General features: G+C 40.1%; 1 protein-coding gene across 4 annotated transcripts; it reads right to left on the reverse strand.

Moving 5' to 3' along the window:
- Window positions 1-5,194: 5,194 nt before the first annotated feature.
- On the reverse strand, window positions 5,195-15,203 carry LOC137719665 (protein CELLULOSE SYNTHASE INTERACTIVE 1). Of its 4 annotated transcripts, none has more exons than XM_068458705.2 (8): window positions 15,074-15,203; window positions 14,593-14,756; window positions 14,029-14,102; window positions 9,852-12,897; window positions 7,112-9,656; window positions 6,309-6,763; window positions 5,765-5,881; window positions 5,195-5,637 (listed from the first exon to the last, which is right to left on the reverse strand). In XM_068458705.2, the coding sequence occupies exons 2-8, from the start codon at window positions 14,656-14,658 to the stop codon at window positions 5,497-5,499; spliced, it is 6,444 nt and encodes a 2,147-aa protein (XP_068314806.2). In that variant the 5' UTR covers window positions 14,659-14,756; window positions 15,074-15,203; the 3' UTR covers window positions 5,195-5,496. The 4 variants fall into 4 exon arrangements, with proteins under 4 accessions (XP_068314806.2, XP_088555360.1, XP_068314804.2 ...); XM_088699234.1 differs by having other exon boundaries at window positions 14,882-15,190; XM_068458703.2 differs by having other exon boundaries at window positions 14,878-15,190.
- Window positions 15,204-16,611: the final 1,408 nt, after the last annotated feature.

The raw sequence follows: 16,611 nt of genomic DNA on the forward strand, positions 1-16,611 counted from the left end.
CCACAAATGCTCTCAGCCAGAAGCATTCTCGAGTAGCTTTGTGTAAGGCGAGTATTTTAACATGGTTAGATGAAGTGGCAACTAATGTCTGTTTAGTTAACCTCCAAGATATTGTGGTGCCTCCAACAGTAAAGACGTAACCTATTTGAGAACGGGCCTTGTGCAGGTCAGATAAATAACCATTGTCAGCATAACCAACAAGGTGAGAATCGACTCGAGATAGGGTTTGTAGCATCACTCAAGGATCTGTAAGGATAGAACAAAACCAAATCCGTAGTTCCCTTAAGGCAACGGATGATGTCTTTAACACAAGTCCAGTGTCTGAGTGTTGGTGCATTATTGTATCTTGCTAAAAGATCAACAGTGAAAGAGATGTCGGTGACTTGGGTCTAATGCATTGAGCTAAGTAGAATAAATGCTATCGCACTTAGATAAGGAACTTTGGGTTCCAAAATCTCTTCATAATCCTCATTCGAATGGAAGAGATCTCGTTTTGCATCAAGCGATCGAATAACTATATAAGTACTCGAAGGCTTCACTTTATCCTTTTTAAAGCAGCGCAACACAACACCTTCTGGGTGTATCAAGTCTTTCCTAGATCTCTCATCTCAAATTCTAACTTCAGGTGCACATCAGTTCTCTCAAGCTCTTCTAGAGTTCCAATGAGGTTCATGTAGTTGACATAAACTGCAACAATCGCAAAACCAAAATGTGACTTCTTAATGAACATGCAAGGGCATAGTTCATTGTTCACATATCCCTGACTAGTCACATACTCACTTAAACGATTATACCATATTCTTCCAGATTGCTTCAAATCGTATAGCGAACGCCTCAGCCAAATTGAAGCGTGTTCTGGGGTTTGGAAATATTTGATCCAGTCAAAGCAAGTTCTTCAGGAACTTTCATATAAATTTTTGTATCAAGATCCCTATAGAGATTCGCAGTTACTATGTCCATCAGTTGCATACTCAATTTTTCGAAAACTACCAACTTAATAAAGTAGTGAAAAGTAATCACATCCATAATAGGTAAATAAATTTTGTCATAGTCAATCCCAGGGCATTGTGAGAAGCCTTGTGCAACAAGACGAGCTTTGTAACATCAAAAGTTTTAGATGTGAATTCTCTAGCTTTATCCAATTGAATAGATTTGATCTGATAATCAGGGTGGTGAGCCCTCAGCTTGATAACCTGAGCCAACAGTTTGGAGAATGCAACGTTCCTTGTGGACAACAAGCATATGTGTGACCAACGTGTGGAAGCGTTAACCAATAACATAAAAAATCTTAATGGTCTACAAAGAGGGTCGGTCCACAAATGTCCCCCCTGAATCCTTTGTAGAAAAGTAGAAGGATTCGAGCAAATCTTGTCATAAGAATGCTTAATAATAAGCTTTCTCATAGAGCAGGTTTAACATGCGATTCCTTAAATCAAACCTAAATTTCGGGTTAGTGGATGCCTGTGTGAAGATTTGAGGATACAACGTATCATTGTTCATCCAGGTTGTCCCAAACCATCATGCCAAAGTGTAATCTCATGTGTGGTCCCTGAGGTAGGGCTGGCCACATAGTGGCTTTCTATAAGGTGTATGGTTGTAGTATACATACCACTCGGGATAGGCCCCATCTTATCTAGAATACACTTCTGGCCATATTCGTAGGAAGTGATGCATATAAATAATATCCATTCAAAATAATTTAAGTATTTAAGGATGGTAATTAAAAAAACTTAATATCCAAAAATAAATTATCAACAAATAATCCAAATATAAAGGAAAATTGTTCAAAGTTAAACCAAAAAACAAAAGGGGGGGGGGTGGTTTGGCCACTTAGTGGAATTCGGCCCTAGGGGCCTAAAATTCTACTAAAAATAGTTTATGTCTAAGATTCTAATCTTTCAAGGGTAACGGCCCCTTGAAAGTCAGAAACATCCATCTTGGTACTCTCTGGTTCATCCACTTGCAAAAAGTTTGATTCAAACTTCTTACGATGAGAATGATATTCAACTACAACCTTCAAGGGAGCACGGCAAACCCGAGACCAATGGTCATTTGAACCACAGCAATAGCACATGTCTACATCCATGGTATCAAGTTCTTTGCCTTTATTCTTGAAGTTCGGGACCTTAGGAGCGAAGTTAGAACACTTCTAGGCTCGATTTCCTCCCTTCGATGGGCCTTGGCTCTGTTGACCTTAACGGGTGGCTTCTGGCTGCTTCTACCACGCCTATGTTGGTGTTTTGGGTGTTGGTTAGTGCTATAGTATGCTTCAAGCACAACAGTCACCCCAGTAGGTCGAGCTTAATGATTCTTCATCAACAGCTGATTTTGCTTTTCAGTGAGAAGTAAAACAGAGATCAAATCCAAAAACTTAGTGCACTTATGAGCCCTATATTGTTGCTACATGACAATATTGATGGTAGAGAAGGTCGAATAGGTCTTTTCTAGTAGATCCTCTTCATTCAAGTTCTAATTACAGAACTTGAGAAGTGAACGGACTCGACAAACTTCATAATTATATTCATTCACAGACTTAAAATCTTAGAAGCGTAGATGCTCCCAGTCATTTCTTGCTTCAAGCAAGAAGATGTCCTTTTGGTGATTAAAACGATCAGCCAAAGCAACCCAAAGTGCTCGTAGATCTTCCTCAACATGGTACTTGGTTTGCAGTGCATCATGTATGTGACTTCAGATGAAGATCATTGTAGTAGCTTTCTTAGCTTCGCCAACTGGGTTGTCCATCTCATCTTCAATGGCGGGACGCAAATTCTTTGCAGTGAGGTGGAACTTTATATCTTGGACCCACTTGAGGTAGTTTTTTCCGGAGACTTCTAAAGTGGTGAAGTTGAGTTTGTTCAAATTTGACATGTCCCTATCACAAAATAAATGGACAAGAATGTGGTTAGTGTAATGGAAAAAAAATCAATCCATTCACATAGGAGTAGAACATTCAGGTTCTAATAGACATTTATTGGTTTAAAGTTACATGAGAAAAACTTCGGGTTTTCATGGGTGATGTTTTAAGGAAAACTTCAGGTTTTCAAACAAGGGATGTTTCTAGAAACTTTGGGTTTCGAAAAAATTATGAACTTCAGGTTCATATGTTATTGCAAACAAACACAAATATATATAGAAATATGCAACAAGAAAATATGCAAATAGATCTTTGGGGTCTAGAATTGTAATTGAATTAATTATTTGGACCTTGGGCCAAAACTAAAATATGGGAGAAAAATTATAAACCCAAAAAAGGGCCTAAAAATAGGCAATTAAACTCGGGGCCCAAAAATATGGACCGAAGCCCACGGGTCAGCTGAGTAGTTATGACCGTGCAGCCTAAGCCCAAAACCGAGCTGGGTATAAGATGGGTCGAGCCAACAGAAAAGGCTACAAGCATTTATGGCTGTAGAAGCAGGCCCAAATTGTTGGGCAAGATCCAAGAAGGCTCGTTAAGGGCACAGATGCGCTGTTTCGCAACGCAAGTGATCCTAGGGACGCGATCCAGTGTGTCATGGTGCAAGTACATTGAGTCACCAGTTATTGGCCAGGATTAGGTGCGACGCGATGTAGGGAACATCGAGACCTTAATAGGGGTTAGGTTCTACTGTGGTACGGGACAGGGCCGAGAGTAGAGGTTAGGGTTATGCTTGCAGTAGTGAGCCTAGAGAAGAAAAAAAACTTTTTTTTTTTTTTTTTTTTTTTTACCATAGTCAAGGTCAAGCCCAATAAATTGGGGTCAGACTTAAACGAAGATATGCTAGCAAAGTTAAGTGTTATTACCCGGGAAGATGATCGGCGCTGCCATTGCAGGTGGCCAAATCTTGGGTAGGGAAGACTCGGGATACCCTCGTGGGTCGTTAGCAATCATAAAGATAAACGAAGATAAGGAAATCTCAATGTTTCAACCAAAAACCCTAGAAATTTAAATCGGGATTTCGAAAAATCCGATGAGATTCGAAAGAATCTCGGTCATGTGATGTCTGGGACAAGTTGCAAGCTGTCGGGACAGTGCCCCGTGGGCAAAGATTGGTTGCAGGCCAACCTGCGACAGTGGGGACCCCATGGAAGGTGTCAGGTTTATGGGTTTCGAACCTCGAGCCCTGGCTCCGATTTGGTCTCTCAACATGGCGACGCAGCTTCGAGCCACTGCTCGCCGGTTGGGTATTTCTGAAACCCTAGATTTTAATTCATTAATTTTTTTTTCTTGATTTCCATATTCTAATTCAATTGAATTTCATGCATATTCAACATATAATTCAATGCATGAACATATATATGAAACAATTCATGGCAATATCAATTCATATAATTTGACAATTATGGATATAATGCATACACAATTTATGTAAAATCTAAAATTCGAAAAACGTTAAGTTGGGTCATGCATTATGGTGAATGTTCATGCTATTAGAGTAACAAAAATATCGAGATAAAAATCGTTGTTTTGGAAGAACCTGATTGTGTGATGATATTGATGAACTGGTTTGATGCAAAATACTTTCACGTTAGATTCCTAAGTGTAGCGGTAGGAGCGTGCTAATAACGTGTTGTGGCTTATTTTAATCTGACAAGGGAGATAAGGGGCACGACAGGGAGAGATGTGTTTGTAGGGTTATGTAGCTGATGTGTTATTCCCCCTACGCATTGCCTTTAGTTATAGTAATAGGGGAGGGAAGAATCCTTCTCCTCCAAGGAACACAAGTCCTAATAGAAAAGAATAACTAATATCAAATATAATCTAGGATTTATCCATTCACATTTGAATACAATGTTTATAACAAGAATGACGCCTTCTACTTTATTAACTTATTATTGAATAAACATACTTCCCTTTGTACTCCGTCTTCATGTTTTTGTATTGTAATATTTATGTAAAACTCATCTTTGCTCTATTGAATGAACATACTTCCCCTTGTACTCCGTCTTCATGTTTTTGTATTGTAATATTTATGTAAAACTCATCTTTGCTCGCCCTGTTTTGAATAAAAGTTTACTCTAAAATATTTCAAGTAACTCCCTTCGTGTGTTTGTATCTTAAACTCGTGTCACAAGTACAAGTATCATATTTCATTAAATATTCACCATGAATTTGGGGGCATGACAACTTCAACATGGTTGTCAGAGAAAAAATAAGCATGAGAAAATATATAAAACTAAGTATAAGCCATATAAACCATATAAGCAAAATTTAGCATTTAACCATAAAAAAAAAAAACCATTAAAATTCAACTTTCATTATTTCCACTCACATTGACAAGCACACAAGTAAGTTACATGTTTCCCACAAGTTATAAAAGAATACATTCACAAATGACTACTCAATGGGCTTTTGACAAAAAATCAGAATCTTTGGGATATTATGTACATTCACATGATAAATAATCCAGACTGAAAATTAAAAAGAAAAGAAAAAAAGAACCATCTTTTTGAACATGTTTCCCCTAATAATTCATTTGCACAAGAATTATAACAAAAAACTCAATGTGGGTTTTGTTGTTACTTGTTAGACCACTGGAACTCTATTTCTAAATTCCGTGACGGCCCGCTTTTGCTTTCTGGCAACAGAGTGTACTCTCCGGCAACCGCTCCCAGCATTACTACACGATCAATCTGGATGGTTACCTTTCCAAACGAACTCTGTCAATATATCAAATGAGAATTGGTTACCAGCTATTTGGTAGATCAAAAATGATGGATCAGATGAGAAAAGGTATCCTCTTATTATAAATAGAAGTGCCTATATGCGACATCTTTGTCCACTTACCTTTCCCATTTTGCTCTTGTTCTTGCAAGATATGTGGAGCTTCTGGCCTTTCGGAGGACTCTCAAAGGACCATGAAAAGCTTTCATCCCATTCGGGATTCGGTCCAGTTGAAACAACCTGTAAATTCACAAAATCGTGATAAGAGGTTAAAATGGCACCAATATCAAGGTCATGTATCACTGGAGAAACAGAAAAGATACCATGCGCTATATCCCAGAAACACAATCAACATGGCTAGCATATTTAGTTTCCAGAATTCTACTGTTCTTGCAATAACTATGAACTATACTTCGTTTAATATAATACGGTAAATGGCCTACAATTCAACAGAAATCACAGTTCAGAGATTTCTCCTTGAATATGTCAACATGAAGAAACAACATGAAGAACAAAAGAATTTAGGCATTTACTAAGATATTTATTTTGCATTTCTTCAAGTTCCAAAATAAAGATTCATATATTCGACCAAACTAAAAAAATAAGATTCATATATCACTTGTGAATAGAAATGGTAGTGGAGAGAAGGCATTTAAAAGCATTTTACCTGAGTTTGCTTAGGTGGAGTGTTGCCGAGTGTAATCTTGCAATAAACACTAGGATTTCCCACTGACTGCTTCATATTATTTCCACGCTTGATTATCACCACCAATGTCCCCGGCAAACATTGTAACAAAAATTCTGTCTTCTCCTGAAACCGAGGTGGGCCAGACTGAATTAAGTATTGCAGCAAGGGGATTGCATCGGCTGCAGCAATTGACTGCGCCCTAGAAACTTCAGCTGGACATGCTGACCAAGCTTGCCTAAGAAGAAAGAGTGCATCCAAGGCAGCTTCTTGAGTTGCCTCTGACCCTGACTTGAGGGATGTAACAAGATGAGGAATGCTTAACGTTGCAGGTTCTGTGGCTCTAAGTCGTGGGAAGTTGCTAAAAAGAGCATTCAGAGCTTTCAGGTACTCCTCGTTCACAGTTCCGGTTGCCCATAAATCTTTCTCGATAGCAGCTAATGAGGCCAAAAAAATCGTATCAGTTATTTTTTTTAAAAGAACAAAGAAAAATATCTGCTTCAGAAGCAAGGTTATCCAAGTACCAACTGAAACCTTTCAATGAACTAACATGATTATTCACGTGAACCAAAATGATTAATCTAACTCTAATACTTCAACAAAAAAAAAATTAATATAAATTAGCGGATTACTTAATTATTGATTTCAAGTTTCAACCTAAGGGTTCTACTATGGTCGCACACAGCATAGAATCGTTTTGCACCTTTTAACCACAATAAAACTAAAGAAGGTACCTACTTAGATAGCTCAAATAAAATTCTGCGTAAAAGCCAAAAATAACTTACCAGTAATCACCCTTACTGTCTCACTAGAAGCATACTCTTGAATGGTATGGTTTGAAAAGAGAAGTTTAACAAACATTGCAGCCTGAATAGAAGTATCTGGATCACTTGAACCAATCAGATCCAACACAACCTGGACGCCACCAGCCTCAGCAACTGCTCTTTTATTAGATCTACTGTACATGACAAGGTTCTGCAAAGCACATATCGCTACAACCTTCATTTCTTCAGTAGGTTGCTCTTCAAGCACATTTACTAGTGCACGACAAGCTGAAACAGCGTCAGTGCTTCGAGCAAGGCCCTCATTTTGGAATAGATCACCAAGAGCTAGAGTTGCCAGTAACCTCGCTTGCTGAGCTTGGGTTTGTGGATCTAAGAGGTACTGAGACAATGGTAATACAGCAGACTTGGTAGCCTTAGTTTCTCTGATCTTCACATTGTTCAACAATACTTCCAACAGCCTAGCAGCAGTTTCCTCACACTGATGAGATCTAAGAAGATCCAAAAGAGCCTCTAAAGCACCACTTTCAGCCATTGCTTCTGCGCTGGTTGCATCATCACTTTCCAGTACCAGAAGAGCATTCAATGCACCAATTACTGTGCCTTCTGAGCCAGAACGAAGCAACCTTACCAACACAGCCACAGGCACTTCCAAATAAAATTCAGAACTAAACTGCAGAATGCTTGATAAAACAGCAGCAGCCGATTCCCACAAGGCATGAGGAAGAGATGGATCTGATTGCAATATCACCTTGGACAATTCAGTGACACCACCCTCTTTTGCTATTTCATTCGGCCAAATTAGCGCAATACTAACAAGGGCCTTCACAGCTCTCTGCTGCAATATGTGTATACCAGAGCCAAGAACCCGTATGAGAGGACCAATCACTTGCTGAGTCACTGAATCCTTTTGAAGTTGTTCTTCAAAGAGTAAATGTGACAGAAGCTCAGCGGCCAACTGTTGTACTGCTGGAGCAGGAGAATCAAGTAAGGGAATAATAGGTTCAACAGCTTGGTGGGATGTCAACTTATAGTCAGAACGACACTGTGGATGCTCCAAAACGTTGACAAGAACTTGAAGTGCACTATGCTGCCCATCAGGTCCAAACTCTGGTTTTGTTAGAAGCACAAAAAGGGGCTCAACCACTTTTGAAGCAGATGGTCCCTTAGCAATGCTTGCATTGTTGGTCAATATTCGGAGCAGTTCTGTAAAAGCAGCAGAGAGAAAATCGGGTGCCTCATGGAGGATGTCAAGTATGCTCTCAATTACTCCAGCTTTCACCATTTCCATCTTGCAAGCAGGCCTGTCTTTCCCTAATTTCACGAGGGCTCTAGAAATAGCTTCATGGAGCAAGTAATTCTTACCATATAGAAGACCTACAAGAGGTATAACTGCCCCGTGAGCAGCAACAAGTTCTGCCAGTTGCTCATCATCAACAAGTTTATCCAACGCACGGACAACTGAATGCTGTGCAGGACTGAACTCAGTCACAAGAAGAGACACCAGAGGCTCCACACATCTAGCTGCAGCCATTGTTGACCTGATTCTTGTATTTCCAAAGAGAACACAACACAACTCGGCAGCATCCCCTTTCAGCTCCATTGAGCAATTTGAAGAAAGAATCTTGCAGAGAACATCTACTGCATTCATCTCAACATCTGCAACTGCCAAGGCTCTTGATGGATTTTCACTCAGCAGCCTTACCAACGCAGCAATTGCAGCATGTTGCTCCTTTTCGGAACCAGTATTGAGAATCTCCACCAAGGGTTGAACAGCTTGTCGAGCACTTTCTGCATTCCTTATATGGTCAGCAGAAAACAAGCTTTCCAATGCTTTAGCAGCACTGTACCTTGAAGCTCTTCCACCTAACCGTAAAACTGCCACAAGCTGACCAACAGCACCAAATGAAGAGTCATGTCTCCTGATTTCAGCACTGCCAAATAGTATACCTAACAGATCTGTAGCAGCTTCCTCAGTTGCATCTTGAGGGCCAAGTGAAAGATATTTGGTCAGTGCTTCCAAAGCTCCTGATTCTACCATTACAATTTTATTCGATGGACAGTCTTTCGCAAGCTGAGTCAGAAGCCCAAGTGCTAAAAATGGTGCTCCAGGACGATCTGGAATGGGTTTGAGTAGATCAACAAGTGCAGGTATTGCTTTCCTGGAAGTAGCACCAACCCTTATGTCTTCAACTCTGAACAACCTCTCAAGGGCAACTTGCTCAGGATAACGTACTAAACCACACTCTTCTGACAACTGCAAAAGATCACTTATATCAATATCCGCACAGCCAAGTAGGGAAATGAGCCCGCCTGCTGCTCCAGAATTTGCAACAGATAGAAGAGTCCCCCTGCTACCATTACAGACTAGGCTGGCCATCGCCTGTGCAGCAAAATATCTGGTGGGCAAATCTTCTGATCTCAACCAGTTTGCAAGTACTGGTACAGATTTCATGGTTGCATGTGCTCGTATGATGTCTCTGTTTTGAAACAAGATTGCCAACAGCAAAGTACAAATCCATATGCTACTATCTTCTTTAAACTCAATCTGCATACATTGCACCCAGGACAAAACCAGGTTAGATCATTAGGGCTATAAGCAATATTTAAGTAAGCAGATAGGTAGTGAACAACACTTTCCTATGATGGATCTGCGTATATACAAATTCAGAAATGATCCAATGTATCTTGATCTTCTTCCTTATTGAGTGAATACATTAAGCAAAATAAGAGAGTTGATTACCTGTGAGTAGGGTGAGAAATCATTTGAGATCCTGTTAGTGAGGACTTCCACAGCCCCAGCCTCCATAATCACAATTTTGCACCTTTCATCGTGACAGGCAAGAATAGACAGTAGCCACATAGCTAAATTGACACCACTAATTACTCCTGTGCTTGAATAAGACTCATCAATCTTTGTTTCCTCTTTAGCATGCCTATAAATGCCAATAGAATCATTCTCATTATCCCCTGGGCTTCCCAAAGAACTAAGCATTGCAACAAGAGCTTGAATTAGCTGGGTGCGTAAGTTTGATTCACTAAGATCTTCCACAACTCTCTGATGACTAATTTTTGCAACACAAATAAGTAGTGCAGTTCCTCCAGTTTTAACTTTTGATTTTGTTGAATTGATCACCCTTTTGGCAATTGATGAAATACATCCATAAGCAGTAGCAACTGTGTCACCCAATACATCAGGCTGATCTCTGCAAAGCCGTGATAATATTTCAATAGCCTTATCCTGCAACAAGGGTGTTGCATCAGCAATGGATAAAACTATCGGGGTAATACTTTTCGGGAATTCAGCCAAAACTGCCCATGCAGGTTTTATATCTCCAGAAGCACCTTCTGACCTGGATAGAATAGCAAGTGCCTCAAGTGCCTCTGATGTGGCAACAGAATCATGATTAACAGATTCTAGAAAAGAAACTAATGCAAGAACAGTTCCAGCACGATTCACACAATCAGTTAAAGCATAATCAATTTGACGAGAATGGAGCAGGCGAGCAATTGCTGCTGCTGCATGGGTCTTTCCAGGTACTGTGCCTTCACGCAAAACTCTAGTAGCCGGGAAAATAACATCTTCAGCAACTGCTTTCTCTGAAACTTCACTGTCCAAAATAAGATTAGCCAGAGCACATGTTGCTAGTTCTGCAACTTCCAGAACTGAAGAGTTAGCAAGCAGAACTAATGGGGATAATATATCTCGAGCAACAGCTGCCACATCCCGGTTCTCTTTAATTGAAAGAAATATTGCCGCAAGGCAACGTGAGGCCTCTGCAAGGATATATACAGATTCGACACTAATCAACTTGATGGCTGACCAAAGAGTTTTAACAGCAATGCTACTTTCACGCAAGTCCTTCCTGGATTCAAATATTCCAGCTAAAGCTGATGCAGACTTGGCTTGAGTCTCTTCTTTAGTTGTGCTCAATATTTTTATCATTGTCTCAATTGCATCATTAGCAGCACTACCTTCACGTGATATATCATTGAGGGGGACCACGGACAGCATACTTTTTAAAGCATCCAAAACATACACTTTAGATTCAGGTAGATCACTGGTCAATAATGCAGTAAGTTGGCTAATGGTTGCTGTATCAGATTTATGGATCAAATGATTTAAAGTCTTTGCTGCAATTTCTTTTCCGTTTGAACTTCCATTCTTTAGAAGCCACAGTAATGCAGGAACAGCATCAGCACTTTCAACACATGCACGTATATCTTCACTGTGGTTGCACAGGTTCCTAAGGATTGATGCTGAATCTTCCTTGGCTTTTGCAGATCCTGTCTCCAGAATCTGAACAAGTGGAGGTATGCCACCAGCAGCAGTAATAGCCCATTTACTTTCGTCATTCTCATTGGAAAGCAGGCAAAGCAGTGCAACTGCACATTCTTGCTGCTGTTCTGATGAAAGCCCAAGAAGTGATATCAACAGCTGAACCCCTTCACGGCCTTGAAGCGCACACCACAGACTTTCCTCACTATTGCAAAGTGCAAGAAGAGCTCTCATTAGCTCATCCTGAACTTCATTTGTTGCCATTGTGATCAAACCAACAAGCAAACGCTTTGCTTCTGAATTGGCAAGTTTAACTGAGAGTACAGAATTCCCATACAAACTCGCAAGGGCCTCTATGGTTCGTTCCTGAACAAGAAACGGTAAACGCGGTTTGAACTGTGAAACCAATGTCTGCTCAATAACCACAGGATCTGATGCTCTATTAGATTCTGCTGTACTATCATATATCATCAAAGCTGAAGCCAAAGCCCCTAATGTATCAGAAATTTGGGCAGGTGAAGTGCAAGATTCAAGGCTTTGCCCAAGGCTTGAGATAACATATGACAAACCACCAGAAATATTTGCTAAAGCACACATCGCATTCTCCTGCAACGCTTGGGCATACTCACCCTGCATGAATTCTTTGGAAGGGGCTATTGTAGCATTTATCAATACAGGAATGCCATTGAAGTTAGCTATTTCCCGTCTTGCTTCTTTGCACTGGGCAGAAAGAGATTTAAGAGCACCTGCAGCTTCTGCTCTAACAGAAGCTTCATTTCCGGATCCTAAAAGCTTGAGAAGTTGTTTGGTAGCCTCTGAAGCCAGCACCTTAGAACAGACAGATGGATCTTCCACCATCATACATGCAAGTAGAAAGCACACGTTAGCTTGAGTGCTTGACTGCCCGGTTGTCAGCAACTTCACAAGTATATCCACTGCTCCAGCTTGGAAGGTTGCAGTCCAGAATCCCTCAGTGCTGCTGGATAGGTTCTTTAACGCTCCAGTCAACAAACTATCAACCAAACTACCAGTTTTGATCCCTTTTTGTAGCTGCTCCCAGAGCACTGGCACAACTCCTTCAGTTGAAAATATTTTTGATCCAACATGATCCCTGGCACCACCTTGAGAAACAGCATAAATTGTCTTCGCAGATGCAACTTGCCCTTCTGCTGAGCTGGACCTGAGTAGACCAAGCAATGGCGGAATGCATCCTCCAAGCAAGACTTTCACCCTGAGTTCATTCTCCTTGCAGAGAGAGCCTAAAACAGTAGCAGCTTGTATCTTAACTCCAACTGAACCTGATCGAAGAAGAGAAACAAGCACTGGAACTGCTTGAGAGTGAGATCCAACAGCACTGAAAGCATTTTCACGAGTATTGATAAGCTCAAGCAACTGCTTCAACGAATACTCCTTGTCTTGTACAGATGAGGAACTTTGACGCAGCTGCTCAATGCATTGAGCAACACTTGCCAATGTCCCATCTGCATCCTCCATGCTACTACTACGATCTCTGTAAGAAATATGAGAACCAAAGATAACTTAGCCAGAATTATCCCCTTGTTTTATAATAAACATAGCTTTTATTAACTAAAGAAAATACAACACAGTGGACAAGGTCCACCCCACCCCACCACCCCCCCCCCCCCAAAAAAAACAAAAACCACTTATTAGCCTGCATCCAAAACAAGAAAATACGACTCTGAAGAAGGTAAAACAACATGACATAATTACAAGATAACAGAATTCCAAATATATGTGGCATGAAAACCAAATCCTATAACCTCAGAAATAATTGATAGTGACACTTAATATTTCAAATTGACAACCTGTTATTGGGTCTCATTTATTCACAGCTTGCAGAAGACACAGATCACTAGTTAAATTCCATCAAACAACTCAAACCCATAAAATTTTAAAAAATAAAAAAATATTTGAAAGATGTCCGACCAAAGGTAACCAAAATGCATCATTGCTTCCAAGTGACAAATTACTGATTCTATCGTAACAGCATTTATTGGTAAACTCCACCAACATAGTGAGCATTTAATGCACTGGAAGGAATACGATGTGTAGGAAGTATCGAGAAAAACTACCTATAACATTATCAATCTTCCTGCCTACAAAATCCAACATTTGTATGTTCTTTCTCCTGTGATGGAGATAAGAACTTCTAAAGTATGATTATGATATGAAAAAAGTGGTTCTTAAAACAGTATTAATTCCGTCATAATTTGAGACAGAAGATGTGGTTCTTAATTGATAAACTAAACAAAGATCAAGTTTTGCTAGAATGGAGAGACAGTGTGTAGAAGAGTAGACAAGCCCCATTAAAAAAAGCAAGCAACCAGATCCCCAGCTTCGTTTGCGTGAAATCATTTTGGAAGTATATGACCTCCTCCCTTAGGATTAGACACAGAAACAAACTATCATTAATGGAAGTGCTATCTCCTAAGGGAGACCGGTTCAAGTATTTCTCCATCCTGCCACAAGCAGACACTAGCTCACAGAAAGCAGCAAAATACTCGCTAGCATAACCTGCTAGAACCTTAATGATTACCAAGTGGCAAAAAATTTCCCATATGCAAACAAATTCCTTTAACCAACTTGGCCAAATAGTTTGCGGAAAGAAATTTTAACCAACCTTGAACCCATCTTTAAAAGAGAATGTGGTGTTGGAGGCTCCGAATCTTGAACTTTTGCATCACCATTCCTTTCCTGAAATCACAAGAACGAAAGCAATGAGAGAATAATCCATTATGCGCTTTTGTATCTAAAACATGAAATCTCACCCTCTCCACCACCCCCCCCCCTACCGGTTTAATTTTTCTCAATATGATTCTTTCTTTTCTTCATAACTTGGGATCATTGTGAGTTGCTTTTCAATATCCACTCTCAACCAATTTTTTGGGTGGGAAACAGACTTCTTGGGATCGGTTATGAATCCAATTCCAAATTTAAATTTTCCCAAGCTCCCAGAAACGCATTCCCGAATCACTTAAAATTCAGTGCTACTAGATATTAAATCTGCTAAACTCTAGAGTAATAATCCATACCAAACACTGTGCAGCAGAATGAGGCATATAGATGATTGGACAATGAAACAAGAAGATGGAAAATGGCAGCCAACCCAATATTCATAATAGAAAGAAACCAACATAAGAAATAGAAATGAAACAGAAACGACATAATAGGCGGGTACGGGTACCAGATCATTAGTGGAAAGGGTGCTGCCATTGGTGGCAGCATACCTCCATCCCATTGTGGTTGCCATGCCAGCTTTGCTGCTACTCTTCAAGATTCCTTAGGAAAAAGGAGTAAAGAGAAGAGACCAGCTTGGCCTTCTCCAGATCTACCTCACCTCACAGCCTCCTGCCACCCAAACACAAGGAATCCAGATCAGATAACAAATCTAACAATTTACCACAAATTCTACAAATTGAAGCACGATTGAGTGAGTGAGCTAGTGAAGCTGAATTGACTTGTTCCTCACTTGCATTTCTTGTTTCTGCAGAAGAAAGGAACAGATCAACATACAATTGCTCTCTCACAGGAAGGAGGATTCGGATGAGATCGAATCAAGTCCGGAGCTTTCAGTGGGGAGTCAAAGCGCAACACTAACAAATGCAAACCCAATTGTGCAAATGTGCAAATTTGCAATTGAGAGAGAGAGATGGAGGAGGTGAGACCTTGAGATAGTGAGAGATGCAGAAGCTGTTTGGTGCATCAATTCGATTGAGCTGGCAATTGGGTTTCGTAAAAGACAAGGGAATTGAAGCGCAACAACACCACAACTACAAGTCTACAAGCAACAAATCAAAAAGATAGAGATTTATATAATTTTCCTTTTTCTTTTTTAGTTTCCTTTTTGTCTGTTGGACGAGTTTTACGCTTACATTAGATACAGTGAAGAAGCGCGAGAGAGAGAATGACAGACAGCTGCACCGTCACAGCCTAATAAGACCACCGACAGTCGGTTTCAAGCGTGAAACGCTTCCATGGCTTGGCTTCGGCTTTCTTTTCAGCTCTATAGTCGACCGGTTTTTTTAGCAAATCACATTGTAAAAGTACAAATTGAGCTTGTGAAAGTATTAGGCCCGTTCGGTAATGTTTTGCAGAGCGATTTTTAAAGAATTGTTTTGTAAAATGAAAACGACAAATAGAACTTTTTATGGTTATGATTTGGGTAGTTAATTCGAGAGTGATTTTTGAGAATGAAAACATTAAAAACGCGTTTTGGTACAAATATGTAAAATGTCATATATATATTTGTGTTTTGTAATGGTGGCAGTGGTGGTAGAGATGATGGTTGAGGCGGGAATGGTGTTGGTAGCAAGGGTAATGGGGTGGAAATGATGGAGGTCGTGGTGGTTAGAGAAATCGGGTTGAGAATGTCATGGTGGTGATGGTAGCAATGGTGGTGAGAGGAGGTGGTGATGGTGATGTGATGAACTTTATAGGCCCAATATGGTTCACCACCAACATCGCTAATATTGTTTCAACTTAATCACTTATTCTAGGTGCTAGATTTTATCACAAAAGTCCTTAGTGATATTTGGGATGAAATATCAAAATATAAGTTGTATTGTATTTTGTCATTAACTTGATGTGAGGCTCTATTCCCAACATGATGGTGGCGATGGTGGCAATGGTGGTGGCCAGAACAGTGAGATGGTAAAGGTGATGTAAATGGATAATATAGTGGTGGTGGTGATGGTGGCAGCGGCGAAGTTGCAGGTGACAGTGGTGTAGGTTGTGGCGTTGGTGACATGGTGGAGGTGGTGGTGGCTGTGGTGGCCATGGTGGCCAAGGTAATGGCAGTGCAGGACATGGAAGTGGGAGGTGGTGATTTCAAAGATGGTTGCAACGGTGGTGATTGTGATGGTGATGATAGTGGTGACATACATGATTTTATTTTTTATTAAACTCGAACTTCGTTTTATAATGTTTTTTAGTAGAGTGATAGCATTAGTGCATAAATAGCCATTGTTAGGGGAAAGAGAATCTTTGGACATCAAACGTTCACCAGAGCGCAAAGACATTGATTTTTGCAAATGTGGTAAAACGTCATTTGAAAACAGAAAAAATATCAATTTGATTTTTCACAAAACTTTTTTTTTTTTTTTTTGAACAAATGATATTATCTACCATGAGGGGAAGAAGGAGGGGGTGGGCCTCACAATGGGTTAACAGTAATGTGGTTCAAATTCACCTTTGACTAGAAGCA

This window comes from Pyrus communis, chromosome 1, assembly GCF_041283825.1.
Source record: "Pyrus communis isolate YQ-2024b chromosome 1, ASM4128382v1, whole genome shotgun sequence".
NCBI lineage: Eukaryota > Viridiplantae > Streptophyta > Magnoliopsida > Rosales > Rosaceae > Pyrus > Pyrus communis.